The sequence below is a fragment of the Camelina sativa genome, chromosome 5 (assembly GCF_030686135.1).
Source record: "Camelina sativa cultivar CO46 ecotype springtype chromosome 5, ASM3068613v1".
In the NCBI taxonomy this organism is placed as follows: domain Eukaryota; kingdom Viridiplantae; phylum Streptophyta; class Magnoliopsida; order Brassicales; family Brassicaceae; genus Camelina; species Camelina sativa.
Window position 1 is genome coordinate 8,665,130 of NC_141884.1, and position 15,206 is coordinate 8,680,335.

The 15,206-nt window shown below is 36.2% G+C and overlaps 1 protein-coding gene and 4 pseudogenes across 2 annotated transcripts; all 5 read right to left on the minus strand.

The window, feature by feature from the left end:
- Positions 1–2,112: 2,112 nt before the first annotated feature.
- Positions 2,113–3,862, minus strand: LOC104789035 (putative F-box protein At2g33200 pseudogene; annotated as a pseudogene).
- A 234-nt stretch (positions 3,863–4,096) lies between these two features.
- LOC104786258 (putative F-box protein At2g33200 pseudogene) lies at positions 4,097–5,515 on the minus strand (annotated as a pseudogene). Its single transcript, XR_015558495.1, has one exon. The product of XR_015558495.1 is annotated as a putative F-box protein At2g33200 pseudogene (transcript).
- Positions 5,516–5,764: 249 nt separating this feature from the next.
- On the minus strand, positions 5,765–6,910 carry LOC104789036 (putative F-box protein At2g33190 pseudogene; annotated as a pseudogene).
- A 237-nt stretch (positions 6,911–7,147) lies between these two features.
- Positions 7,148–7,943, minus strand: LOC147943414 (putative F-box protein At4g22660; annotated as a pseudogene).
- A 155-nt stretch (positions 7,944–8,098) lies between these two features.
- Positions 8,099–9,098, minus strand: LOC104786259 (uncharacterized). Its single transcript, XM_010511618.2, has 2 exons — positions 8,705–9,098; positions 8,099–8,434 (listed from the first exon to the last, which is right to left on the minus strand). The coding sequence occupies exons 1-2, from the start codon at positions 8,981–8,983 to the stop codon at positions 8,213–8,215; spliced, it is 501 nt and encodes a 166-aa protein (XP_010509920.1). The 5' UTR covers positions 8,984–9,098; the 3' UTR covers positions 8,099–8,212.
- Between the last annotated feature and the right edge of the window lie 6,108 nt (positions 9,099–15,206).

Genomic DNA, 15,206 nt, shown 5'->3' on the forward strand with positions numbered 1-15,206 from the left:
CAGTGGACAAAAGAAAGCAACACCTTATTTCTTGGCATAGGGTTTGTAAACCAAAGAAGGAAGGGGGGTTGGGGATTCGGTCTTCTCAAGAGATGAATAAGGCACTTCTTGGTAAGTTGGGATGGCGTCTCCTTCAGGACAAAGAGAGCCTATGGGCAAAGGTTTTAAGATCAAAATACAAAGTTGGTGATGTTCATGATGCATCGTGGCTGGTGGTGAAGGGCACGTGGTCATCTACCTGGCGTAGTGTAAGCGTCGGGTTGAGAGAGGTGGTTATACCAGGATTGGGTTGGGTTCTAGGAGATGGCAAGGCGGTTAGGTTTTGGAGTGATAAATGGCTCCCTAATACTGGTCCCATTCATGCGGAGATTGGAGGTTTACCACTAGGTTTTGAGGACATTCGGGTCCGAGACTTATGGAGAAATGGTACGGGGTGGCATCTTGCCAATATTTTGCCATATACCTCTGACTACACGGTTGAAGCTTAGTGCGATCGTGGTGGATACAGTTACAGGTGCTCAAGATAGGTTATCTTGGTCTGGAACGGCATATGGTAGATTTACAGTGAAATCCGCATATGATTTTGTGACACAGGATGACACGCCACGACAGGATATGGAGAAATTATTTGCGTGTGTATGGAGGGTGAAGGGTTCTGAGCGAGTTCGCTGCTTTCTCTGGCTAGTTGTGAATCAAGCAATAATGACAAATGTGGAGAGGTTTCGGCGCCATTTGTGTGATACGAATATCTGCTCTGTTTGCGGGAGCGCCGAGGAGACCATCTTACATGTGTTACGAGACTGTCCTGCGATGGAGGGTGTGTGGCGGAGGTTAGTGCCCCAAGGGAAAGTCTATGCATTCTTTAATGCTTCTCTACTCGAATGGCTCTATGGGAATTTATGTGAAAACGTTGAGCGAGAGAACTACTCATGGGCTACGTTATTTGCGGTAGCAGTTTGGTGGAGTTGGAAATGGAGATGAGGGGATATCTTTGGGAGTGCGCGAAGATTCCGGGATCGGGTACAGTTTCTTAAGGATTTGGCGGGGGAGGTTTATGCAGCTTACCAAGTAGAGAGGGGTGAAGTACAGAGGGTGGCACGCGAGGTGAGATGGATTAAGTGGTTGTTGCCGAGTGTGGGATGGGTTAAATTGAACACAGACGGGGCTTCTCATGGCAATCCGGGGTTAGCTACTGCAGCTGGTGTTTTGCGAGATGGTAATGGGGATTGGCTTGGTGGTTTCGTCTTGAATATAGGCATGTGCTCGGCCCCGTTAGCGGAACTTTGGGGAGTTTATTATGGCCTATATACTGCTTGGGAGAAGGGTGTTACGCGGGTTGAGTTAGAGGTGGATTCAGAGATGGTGGTGGGCTTTCTTACGACAGGGATTGGGGATTCCCATCCGCTGTCCTTCCTAGTACGTCTGTGCTATGGCTTCATATCGAGGGACTGGATAGTCCGTATTAGTCATGTGTATAGGGAAGCTAATCGTCTTGCCGATGGATTAGCGAACTATGTGTTTACGTTGCCTCTAGGTTTTTCTTCCTTTGCTGTTTGTCCGGAGCCTGTCCGGTCTATTTTGTTAGAGGACGTCATGGGTTGTGCGCAACCTCGTCATGTTCCTGTGTAATTGTTTTTTTTCTTTATTAATAAATGGGAGGCCTAGTCTCCCCTTTTCACACCAAAACAAAAAAAAATGAGATTTGGATTTTTTCTACAATACAATAAAATCATAACAAGTTCTCTAAAATCATCAAAATCAAATCATTTAAATTTTTAAAACATAGTATTGAATCCATTAATATTTGTGTCTTTCGAATATTGAAAAGGCTCTGCCCTAGACTGCAACAAACTTGAGCACATGGCTGAGGTTAGTAGATGAATGATTTGCCGCAGGAATATATATATTTATAATGATCTAACACAAAAACTATGATTCTTGAAAACTAAAGAAATGCAAAAGTGATCACATAGGTACTATGATTCTTGAAAACTCTGCTTTACTAATTAAAGTTGTAGATGTATGTAAGCAAGACATCAAAGAGTAATGAAATAAATAAATAGAAATAAAATTGGACACTAAAAAGAAACCGCAGGTTGATATACATTCTTATCAGATCCGTGGAACAATCCAGCGAAAGCGAATGCTGGGCGGCCTGTAAATTAGTCGAGGTGGACTCCATCTTATTTTGGTTGTTGCAAGATCAAAAACACCGGGACTACTTGGAAAGTTGGCCTGAGGCCAAACATCATCAGGAGCGAAATAGATGACTCCTCCACGAATCTCTTCTTTACCTGATGCTACTGCCAATGTGATCCCATCACCAAAAACCAATATCTCATTGCCCAGAGAATCTACTCGTTCCCATTCCTTGCCTTGTAGATTCATTTTAAAGATGTAGAACAAAATTTTCTCTTGGTACTCAAGGACTCCTTTTAAGCTCAGAATGATTAGAACATCTCCTGAAGTCGTGATCGCTAATCTCCTCTTCCAAATGTATTCCCACGGTTTCGGATCATAGTAAAACGGATGATTCAAATAAGGGTTTTCTTCGATGATCTCTACCGGGATATCACCAGAGTAATCAAGAATCTTGATGAGATGGTCAGAGGTATAAACACAGAGCTTTTGGTCCTTGTGAGCCATAGCTAAACACTCTGTTCCTTCAAGGCGCCACCAAGAATCATCTCCTTTCTTGTATGAGAACAAGTACTTATCATCGCAAATCAAGGAAACGACAAAATGTTTCGTTTTCTCATCAATCCACAAAACAGCCATCTCACGATCTAAGCAAGACCAAGACTGTTCGAGGAACCTAGCATCGTCTTTTCTTGGGAATCTCACTTCACCTGGGAGTGATAGTGACGGAAGATCGATTCTCTCGCAGGTAAACACGTTCAAGACGTAGAAATCGAGACTCGGATTCATCATCAGTATCCAATTACCGTAACTCGCAAGGCAACGGCTCTCGGATAATTTGTCTCCGAGACATCTTTTCCTGTAAATCTTTCCTTCTCGAAGATCGAACAGCTTACAAGAATTTGTGTCAGAAAACTTAGTGAACAGCTTCGTGGGCGGTTTCGAGACGGAAGATTCCCGGAAAAGTATCAGCCATGGATACCTATTCCATAATCCTGCCACGCATGATTTCGAAACAGAGTACCACTTTGAACAAACGGTTCTTGCTCGATGAAAATCTGAACAGCTTAAGCTTTCGATAATCAATTGCATGGCATCGGGACACATCTCCGACCAGTCGACGTCTCCTGGAGATGTCATCTCTTCTTCTCTCTGATTCTCTAACTCTTAAGGTTCCTTGTCTACCAAGTTAGGTTAAGCCTACCTTTTATCTATTCTAATAATTTTACTTTTCCTATTTCTTTTTTGGTAGTATAGTAATAATTTACTTTTTCTATTATTTTTTGGTAGTATAGTAAATAATTTACTCTTTTTTTTTTTTTTAATTGTGAAGCGGAATAAAATATTTTTATAATTGTATGTTGAGTGGGATTGGGATTTTAGTTTTGTAACAAAAATTAATAAATAAAATAGTCTAGCAAAAAAAACCATCGCCGAGTCTCCAAAAGACTATGACCTACGCTTTACTGCTTTAGCCAATGTGATTGTACTTGTCGCAAGATTGATCACATCGCATTTCTTTTGACCTGGCCAAAGATCATCTTCAACAAAAAAAAAAGATGGAACCACCATTGATATATGTTCTTAGTGTGACTCCAGACCAAAGGTAACCATCTCATCTCATGTCAAGTGTTCTTAGTGCGACTCCAAGACCAAAGGTAACCATCTCATTTTTTCCAAGAGAATCTACTCTTTTCCGCTTCCCCCTACTCTCAAGATCCATCTTAAAGAATTCGAAACAAAACTTCCCTTTCTTGTACCATCCTAATTCCTAAATTCTGAATGGCCCATAACATCTCCACATTTTGTAATCACTTTCTCCCTCTTCGACGTACCTCTTTTAATTAACCAAACGTGAAGAGTACACTACAATTTTGAAAGTTTTAAGTTTTGAAATGCAATAATGATAGTTCGGTTCCATACACGCATTTGAGAGGGGATCAGTTATAAGATTTATATAAGAACTTTTCTCAACCAAAGATTCATTAAACCGCAATTCCCTAGAAACATTGTATTAATCCGCAAAATAAAGATAAACCATAAAAGCTTCATCCGCAAAATAAAGCTTACAACCATCACAATACTTGAACAAATCCAAAGAAAAAAAAAAAGTAGCCAAAACAAACAACTTGGCAAGTTGGCTCTGCTTCAGCTGCTGAATCCCTCTGAATCAAGACTTAGACCAAATGAGAAACCAATCTCTTAAAACAAAATCCTTTAAGCATATCCTGGAACAAACCAGAAACTCTTCTTGAACGAAACATCTAATGATTTAGGACTTGTGATTGTGCTTGTCGCAAGATCGAACACACCGAAATTAGGCAATTGTACTATATCAAAATAAAAACTAACTGGCCAAAGATCACCATCCCGTAAACAGATTGAATCACTCTTGATTCCCAAACCATTAATATCCTTGATTGGTGCTCTTACTGTGACCCCATGACCAAATATCAACATCTCACCACCAAGAGAATCTACCCTTTCCCATTTACAACTCCCCAAATTCATCTTATAGATGTAAAACAAACGTTTATCTTCTAACCCTTTCAAGCTCACGATCATCAAAACCTCTCCAGAGTTAGTAACCGCTACTCTCTGCTTCCAAATATGTTCCCCACGTTTGGAAACAGAGCGAAAGCTAAACATATGGTTACGATACGGATTCATTCCCACAATCTCCTCAGGCAAATCACCAGATAAATCAAAAATCTTGATGTAGTTATCAGCAGTATACACATAAAGCTTGTACTCCTTATCAAACACCATAGAAACACACTTTGCGCCTTGAAGATTAGACCATGAATCATCTCCTCTCTTGTATGTGAACAAGTAATGTTGTTTGACACTCCAAGCTACAACGTAATCCCCTGTTCTCTCATTTATCCAAAGACAAGCCTGTTTCTTGATAGAAACCATGTCCGTACGCTTGATGTAATGTTTCCACTCAACTTCTTGATCAACTCTCTCTTTCCCGAGAATCGATGACTCCATCGATGGGAGATTGATTCTCTCACGAGTGAACACGTTTACGAGATAAAACCCTAAACAAGAATCAACCATCAAGAACCAATTGCTACAGCTAGCAAGTACGTACCTTTCTGAAAAATCGGCTCCTGGATGTTGTATTTCGTGGGTTTGTTCTTCTCCGGGATCGAAAATTAAAGCAGAGCTCTCGTTGAAGACGACTCGCCATGGATACAGAGGTCGCTTACAAGTTGTGGAAACTGTGTACCAGTTTGAGCAAACGGTTCTCGCTCTGTGATAGTCCTTGTAGTGTAATCTTTCTAGTATCGATGGCAAAAGATCGTGACAAAGCTTTGACCAATCATAACAAGTTCTCGATCGCGACATTGTCGTCTCTTTCAGATCATTCCGAGACTCACACAAAACAGAGTATGTATCGACGACGATTAAATGGGTTTAGGGTTTCTGAACCAAAGGATTAATGGGCCTAAGCCCATATTAAACAACCAAAGCGCACGAACTAAAAACAATCGTTATTAGGTTACTTATATCACACGGTATCAAGTGAAATCACTTTTAAGCATGTTATTACAATCAAAATACTTGAAAAACCCAAATCAGAGACTAAGGAAGAGTTTCTAACTCAATCTTATGAAGACTAATTAGCATATCCTGGGACAAACCAGCAAATCTTGGAAGACAGATCTTCTAATCTTGTATGCCATGTGATTGTGCTTGTGGCAAGATCGAACACACCGCAACTTGGTTGTTGTCTCTTCATTGTGTTATCAAACAAATGGTCATCATCAAGGAAGCAGATTGAATCACTCTTGAGTCCTCCGCCACTAATATCTTTGTCCGGTGCTCTTATTGTGACCCCATGACCAAATATCAACATTTCATCTCCCAAGGACTTTACTCTTTCCCAATCACCAATCTGAAGATTCAGCTTGAAGATGCAAAACTTTCTATCATCTAACCCTTCTAAACTCAGAACGATTAGAACCTCTCCTTTTCTTGTGACCGCAAGTCTCAACTTATAGATCGTATCTACGAAGCGAAACGGATGACTAAGATAATGGTTCTCTTCCTTGGTTTCTTTAGGGATATCTCCAGAAAAATCAAGTATGTTGATGTAATGATCAAAAGTATACACATAGAGCTTGTTTTCTCTATAAGCCATGTCCTCACACTGTGTACATGTAATACTCCAGCCCTTGTCATCACCATCATCATCGTTTCCTATATTCTTGTATGAGACGATATAGAACTGTTTGATAGTCCAAGCAACGACGTAATCTCCAGTCCTCCCGTTTACCCACAGAATAGCTGTTTTCTCAAACCTAAAGTCGTTCCACGTCAAGAGAAACTTGGTGCCGTAGAGCTCAAGGAAGTATTCAAACTCTTCATTTCGTATGAACCTAAAAGGACGATCACCATGAAGCGATGATTCTAGTGAAGGAAGTTTGATCGCCTCGCGAGTAAACACGTTCAAAAGATAAAAATCTAGACATGGATCTACGATTAGTATCCAATTCCCATAACTAGCGAGACAATGGAATTTGGATAAGTCGATTCCAAGAAGATTTTTCGTGTAGATCTTGTCTTGTAATGGATCAAACAAGACAGAGTTATTACCTCGGAATACGATTCGCCATGGATACAGAGGACATGTCTGAGATACGGCATACCAGTTTGAGCAAACTGTTCTTGCTCGATGAAAATCTAAGCAACTTAAGCTTTCGAAGATCGGTCGCAAAAGATCAGGATAAAGCTTTGACCAACCATTGTCATCTCTAGACATTTTTCGTGTAGCATTTTCTGGAGGCGTGCGACTTATTACATTTTAGGGTTTTTTGTTTTTTCTCGTGTGAATAAAACGAATCACCAATTCGGATATTTCGGTCATATCCGAACAAACCAAACCAATACTAAAACAAGAAAAAAGTGATAAAAAGGATTTTATTAATAAAATAAATAAATAACCAATCTAAGCAACACAATGGAATCAAATTTGTAGCTGTAGTCCCACCATTCAAAACTATTGTAGACTAGGAAAAAACAACCTCACGGAACCATAATTTTGACAATTGAAATCGTTTTGGATCACCAACGATCGAGTAGGAACATGGCCACGATAAACATACTTGTTACTAGAGTAATAAGTCGAGTTTGGCTGGGTGCCAATAACTGCAGCTGGTATAGTCACACCAAGATCCATAATCCAAGACTCATCCACTAATGACACCATAGGTTCCCATCTTGTCCCTTGTAAACACATCCTAAAAAATTTGAAAATCTTCCTCATCCGACTCTCAACCATCAAAACATCTCCAGAGACAGTAACACCGATGATCCTCCGAACGGTCCTTTTTGCATAATTTGTAAAAGGAATTTTATAAACATTACCCGATTCCACTCTAGGGACTTTTTGAGAAAAAATACAAGATTCTGATTTGTTTTTGTCGACATAAAACGTATACCTTGTTGACTTTGTAGACAAGGTCAAGACATCCAGGGCTACTCTCATCACGACCTTCTCTTGTAGGTATCTCTCTCCAGAATTTAAATCCACTCTTGGTGAACATCATGTAGAAGAAACCTATCGACCAGACGACAAGGTACGTTTTGGTTTTCTCGTCCACCCATAAAACGGCTTTTGTCTGTTGTTTCTTGCGGTTATAAAACATTGATTGATATAAAACTAAATTTATTTAAATTTTATTAATTTTAATTATATTTTTTCGGGTACCCGGTAGTTCGGGTACTAATTGGGTTCTGAAAATTGTAACCCAAACCGACCCGAACCCGGTACTACCCGAACCGAACCGAACCCAAAATAGTAAAATACCCGAATGGGTTCTATTTTCCATTACCCATTAACCCGAACTCGAACCCGAACGGGTAATACCCGAACCCAAACGGGTAACCCGAATGCCCAGCCCTACCTAGGCTAGTCTAGGCTTCTAGAAAAGATGTATACAGTATACTATGCTACAAATCGATTTTAGATTACTCACACAGAGTTACTTTCAACAACTCATAAGCAGGGGTCCTCACAAGCATCATCAAGTCACATTAAGCGAAGAAGAGATGGAAAAAAGTTTTAGAAATTCGCAGGACTGTCATCGAGTTGCTTCTCATCTTCAATCTCAACCTCCAAAATCTCAGGGATCCTCTGTTTCATGTAGTTCCCAATTCGAGCTAGAACCATTGCACGTGTGTGCCAAAACTTGCCTCTTAAACTTATCTTCACGAATGGTCCGTCTAGTTCCACTAACTCTACTTGTCCTGTTATCCCAACCGATGAGTCAAACAGTTGTGCAAGCTGCCGTACGTAAACCAAAACATTATTCTCGATCAAAGATTCATAAATTGGGAACTATAAATAGGAAACAAAACTTTAGTTTAGTTCTATTAAAACCCGGAAAACAAAGTTTACTTCCTCTACAAGCAACAACAATGCTCTGTTTTTTTCCGAGCACGAAATAAACCAAACCAGAAAGGTTGGTGCAATCCGGTTAAATTGAATACCGGTTCTGAACCATACCAATCTAGAATTGGGCAAAACCGGTTAGAAAAAAAAAAGCGAGCTTACCTCGATGCGAGCTTCGGATAATACCAGATGGATATTATCCTCCGTCAAATCCAGTGGTGGAAGCGAAACTCCGCCGCCGGAAACTGCTTCCGCCGTCGTTAGTGTTCTTGCTCTTGATTTCTCCGTTAAGATCGTTCCTAAATACACAGGCTTTCTCGTTTTAACATTATTGAACCGTACAGCAAGTCCGATACTGTTAAACACTGAATTCACCGTTTTGTGTGGTGAAAAATCCGGCGGAGCCGTACGGTGGTTGATCGGAAGAGCCACCAGTCCCATGGCCACTCAGTACCGCAAAAAATCTGCCTAAACTAGTAAAGGACTTATGTGGTTTCTGATAATGTTGATGGTGACGTGGCGAAACCTCACCGCTCCTTTTCACTTCAGTCGAAATCTATAAATACATGGGCTTAAGGACTACGAAATAGTATGGGCTTCTCAGTAATTGTTAAAAAGCCCATAAGGTCATGCAATCATTTTACAGTTTTTAGTATTTGATAAATTACATTTCTTTTTGTTTGGTCATCCCTCTCACACAAAGTCATACAGAACCGAGAAATAAAAGAATGGTGAAAAAGATCTCTACTAGATATCATTCCAAAAGAAAAGGGAAAAAAAAAGATCTCTACTATATAGATACAACAAATACAGTGTCATTGAATGATGATAAAGAGTATTTGACAAGTCACATGGTTACAAATGGCATAGTGGAAAAATGGGATTTGAGGTGACATGGACATGTGTGGGGTTGCATTATCCACCATATGTATCGTTTCACACGCTTGTGGGTCTTACAGAGAGACGTACGAATACGTATGTACGTGTATACATGAAACGTGTGAGTTCGTATATGTTTAATTGTTTTTGTATGTAAGTATATACATACGTACATTATATATTCGTCCGTCTTTCATCATCAATTCGTCTTGCTTCACACATGGTCATTCAAAGCCTTACACTGCGAATGACTTTGCGAATAAAAGAATGGAGCAAGGCAACCTAACAAGAATTTGTATTAAAAATTTAAAATAATGCACAATTCATGGTGGTATATATATATTAGATGCATCATGCATGTATGGATGATGGATCAACCATTAGATATTTTTCGAATACAATCAAAGAGAGAAATGCATATCCGTTTATTGATGATATAGCTATAATAATCGTTCTTTCCAAAGATAATATTTTATATGATGGATTATATATTGCATACTTAAGATTCGCGTTGATTACATACATCATATCTCAACAATTTATACAAGTTTTTCTTAAGTTTACTAGAAAACCACTACTTGTTTTTGTATATATGTCAATATGTGTACATATGAAGTGTAATAAGAAAAACAAGTGGGCGATGCGCTCATTAAAAAAATGTATAGATAATAATAAAACAATTAAAACCTTAACTTATTGACGCCTGTTGAGTCAAAGCTTGGCAGATCTAAATCTCCCAGAGCTTCTGAGCAACTTCGACTAAATATGTTCTAAGATAACTCCCAATAACTTGATTAGTCATATATATATTGCTTCTTCTAACTAACATTTAACATAAATTATTGTCAGTTTTAATATCATGGTTATTATTATTGTATTATATTCCTATTTAAATACAGCGCTGCGTAATCGTTGGACTGTTGTAGTGTAAACAAGTTTTGTTTAATGAGTTTTTATTGCTTGAGATTCGATAACATTTAAAGTGTTATCTTGGGATTGATGCTTAATTGTGACTAATTTTATCACTTTAATGCTTAAAACGTATGATTCCGTTACAAGTTATTACGTATAAGAGTTATTCTACAAAACAAATTTCTCAAAAATATAAAAAGAAAAATTCACTCGATCTTGTAAAAATACGACGCGTTTTTCTTTTTTAGGTTCACGAGAATAAAGACTCCGGCTGCTTCGACTTCTACATAAATGTTGCGGAGAGCCGGACTCATGTTAGCATCGAGTAATTTAATAAACTAACACTACACAACAACTATAAGGACATTTTGTATATTTGTTTACACAAAGTGTTAGTATTTATTAACTATAAGGACATTTTGTATTGTGTGCAAGATTTAACTGATTGCTAAAATCAGTTCCATGAGTTTCTTCGATCGAACGACGATCGATGACAAGTAATCACGGGTCGTATTAAAAGTCTTCTTTTGATAAGTATACGTTTTCATAGATATCTCATATCTCAACCGATATATATATATATATAATAATATAAATGTTTGTTGCTAAGATTTTTTAGGAAAAGCAAATGATTTTTCATCAAAATAGTATAATCCTAACTTGTCGAAGTGGCCAATTCAATTGAAAAGAAACATAATATTTTGATTTTATAATTCATTAAGTGAAAAAGAGAGGAGAAGAGTAAGGGAAGCGTGACCAAATGTAGCGTGGAGAGTAGCTAGCTTCCTAGTGCTTATCTTCTCATTTTTGCCTAACATTTTATAACGTCAAATATCACCTAACTGACTTTATTGGATATACATATAGCCATATAGTGGCTATGGACCAACTCACAAAAGAGGTAATCTAATGTCACATGACAATTAACAAAAGAAAATATTTTTTTGCGAGAAAACACAAATCCTTCATCCGTTTTGGACTAATATTTGTATATATACAATAATGTTGTTTATGAGTTAGATTTGTCGAAATTCTTTTTCGGAAGGATCACTACTAAATTGAAGTCTTCGATTGTCACAGTGATATATTAAGTCCACATGAAACATACTTACTTGGAAGATTCTTTGGACCTTTCTACCAATACATCCAAACTATTATGCAAATGTTAAAGTACCCACTTGGTTTTGTTAAATGTTTCATATTTCATTTTTAAATTTGCCGCCTTTACCAGTGGGGGAAATATCTAACAACTATGATGTAAAATGTTATTTACTTATACCAAAATGTTAATGAACAAAAAAGTATTTTTGGGGACCCCGGGGAGTAAAGGCCCTTTTCTGTTCTTATAATTTAATCATTGCGTGTCAAGCAACATGAACCTCATAATGTGTTTATATTATATTATTTAGTGTTTATCACGTTCTAAAGTTAGAATTAAAACAAACAAAAGCTTCATGTAATTTCATATTTAAGCATGGTTAGTGATCAGAGAAAATTGTAAAAAAAAAAAGAGAAGAAGTAAATATGTGTAGTTCAGTGCTTCCGTTGACAAAAGAAAAAGTTAAGTGATTCCACATCAGACGGTGATTATCTGATGATCTAGTCTCTTTCGTTGAACAGTTTCTACCCACGATCGTCCTGTTGGACCCCATATTCCCCGGTCACAATCATAGTGTCCTTAATAGTTAATATGGTAGCCTATCAAACAATTAATGGAGAATTTTCGAATTTAAAGCAAATATATTTGGGTCAATATATAGTTTTCATAAATATTTTAACATAAGGCAATGTTCTGAAATACCATTTCTTTACTGTGGAGTAGTCCTGGGCATTCAGGTTCCTTCGGGTTTTTGGATTACAGTACCAAAGGGTGAAGAGTCTCCCGAAGAGAGGATAAAGGCCAGAGGTATGGTAATAAAGGAATGGAAGGTAGATTGTGTCAGAATCAATATCGTGCTCACTGCAATCAAATGTAATAAATAAGTACATACTAATTTCACAATGATTGAAAACGGCGAAATAATCTGAAAAAACAGAGACAGTATTATTAATTTCAAGTTATAATAAATATTTTGGCCCGTGCTGTAGCACGGCTTACTACCTAGTCAAACAATTAATGGAGAATTTTCGAATTTAAAGCAAATATATTTGGGTCAATATATAGTTTTCATAAATATTTTAACACAAGGCAATGCCAGGTCTGAGGCCAGCGAGCTCAAGATCAGGAGCCAAAGCGGACCTGAAATACCATTTCTTTACTGTGGAGTAGTCCTGGGCATTCAGGTTCCTTCGGGTTTTTGGGTTTAGACATATAGAATCTGTTCGGGTTTTTTATATTTTTGGGTCGGGTTCGGATATTACCCATTCGGGTAATTCGAGTATATCCGAACTCAGTCAAGCCATGAACAAAAAAAAACTAACTTTTATTTTTTTATGAATTTTAGAAAACTTTTATATATATAAATATTTAACATTTCATTTTAGGACAGAAAAACTAAAATGCCAAAATGGTTATAGATGCACCCTTAAATGCTCAAGGTTATGGGTTCAAATCCCATAAAATTCATATTTTTACATTTAGTTCGGGTGGGCATTTAACACCCAAACCCCCTACTTCAGATCAAACTATTTTGGCAATGAATGTTTACAAGTTTTTAAGTGGTTTTTGAATTCTAGTTTTTAGTTTTTAGATTTTAGATTTTGGTTAATGGTTTTTAGATTCTGTGTTAAAAATTTATTTAAAAAAAAACACAGAAAAAAAATTCAAGTCATGCTTAAAAATGAAAACTAGTAAATTAGATTTCCTAAAAATTAGGGAATCCATATTTTATTGGTTTTTGGTAATTTTCAAAGAAAAACCAAAATCTATGTTTTACTAATTTTTCATTTCCTAAAATTTCATTCGAAAAACGAATAAAACCTGGATTTTTAGGAAATCTAATTTTCCTAAAAATTTGCATCCTGCAGCTGATTTTGGTTTTCTTTGAAAACTACTAAAAATCTAATAAAACCTAGACTAGATAATAACCCGCGCTGGTAGCGCGGGAATTTTTTTTTGTTTTTTTGTTATTTGTTAATATTATGTTTATGTTGTATCATTCATTTACATGTTATATAATATAGTACTATATGGATTCATATTAAACTACTAATAGGTAGGCCTAGAAACTACTATCGATACCCTTATTGGACCCGTTTTTCGGTTTGTATCTGTCCCGAAAAAAGGTACCCGCAGCTTTAGGGTCGAGTGAAGGGTATAATAATTATATTATCCGTGAATAATGATCGAGTATCGGATATTAATTTAATTTTTGAGTGTCTCGTTACCCGTCTCATTACCCGTTTTATTACCCGACTCATAAATACACGTTAATATTTTGTGGAATAATGTTACCAGCGTGAAAAAATATTTATGTATATTTGAATTTGTTTGTTACAAAATAATAGTAGAAAATTTATTAATTCTATACATTTTATAAAATTATATATTTAATTTATTTAAGGTCATACTCTGATTTTGACCCGTAGTTGGTACTACTATTTTGGTTTGGTGGTAAAGCCAAAAAAATCCAACAAAACATGTATTGACCCATGATTTGGTATTACAAATTGATGTGATCGTGTTTAGAGATCTTAATATACCAAATTTACAAATTGAAGTTATTGGTATAACATGTTGTATATTAATTTTATAGGTGAAAATTACAATTAGGTTATGTATATTATCAATATTATACACTTAGTATTGTATACATAGTGAATATTGTATATAAACAATTAAGTTTTAGCCAATTAAATAGTTTGTTATTATTTCCTAAGATTTATGAAACAATAAATAGAGTTTTGTTATTTTGTAAACAAATCTAAACTTTTTTTTTGTTAGTTATTAGAATAATTAAAATATAATAGCATTTTCGTAATATGTCACATCAGAACTGGTTAAATTTTTAACAACGTAGCTTAAATAAGTATATAGATATATCTTAAAAATATAAACAATGATGTATCCTAATTTTAATATATATTTGTTATTATTAAATGATTTAGATATATAAATATTTAATCTTAGTTTTATAAATAATTTAAGTTTTATAATTTTCTAAATAGTTTGTTATTGTTTCCTAAAATTTCTGAAACAATAAATAGAATATGTTTAATTATTTTATTACATAATTTCGAAATAATTTTATTATTATTTTATTAAATAATTTCGAAATTATTTGATTAATGATTTCTTGTAATCTAATAAATTAATAATTACTATTTTTTTGGATAATCATTTTCATGTACAACAAATTAATATTAAAATTCTGTTGTTATATTTTGTATTAAAATATACTGGCATTTTGTGTAATATTTTATATGAAGTAGGGTTATTTGTTTAAAGGGTTGATTAAATAAGTATATAGATTCCCTAACTATTCTCACGTTGCAGTTAATTAAAGAGATAAAAATTTCTTATTAAATTTTTATGTGTGATGAATCAGCTGTTGGATGATATTATTATGATACAAAAATCCAAAGGTGCAATTCTACGTAAAAATGTATTTTGTTTTGGAATCTATGAAAAATGTAGATATTTTTTTTTTCTTTTTGTTAACTCAAAGAGTAAATCCCCAGACCTATGGAGGGGTCTGAGACTAATCTCTCTGGGGAACGGCATCCCATAGGTAGGGTCCCCCGGTTATGCAAATGGGCCGTAAGCAATGGACCCACAATGGTTATCATGGTGGTTGACTATGTGGCAGTGGTCGGTCATCTTTCACCATGAGCGGTCTCATTGTGTGCGGCAACTCTCTACCCTTAGGACTTGTCGTCCTCTTTATGTATCTTGTCACTTCTATGGTTTCAAGTCAAGCTTTAAAGCTTGTTT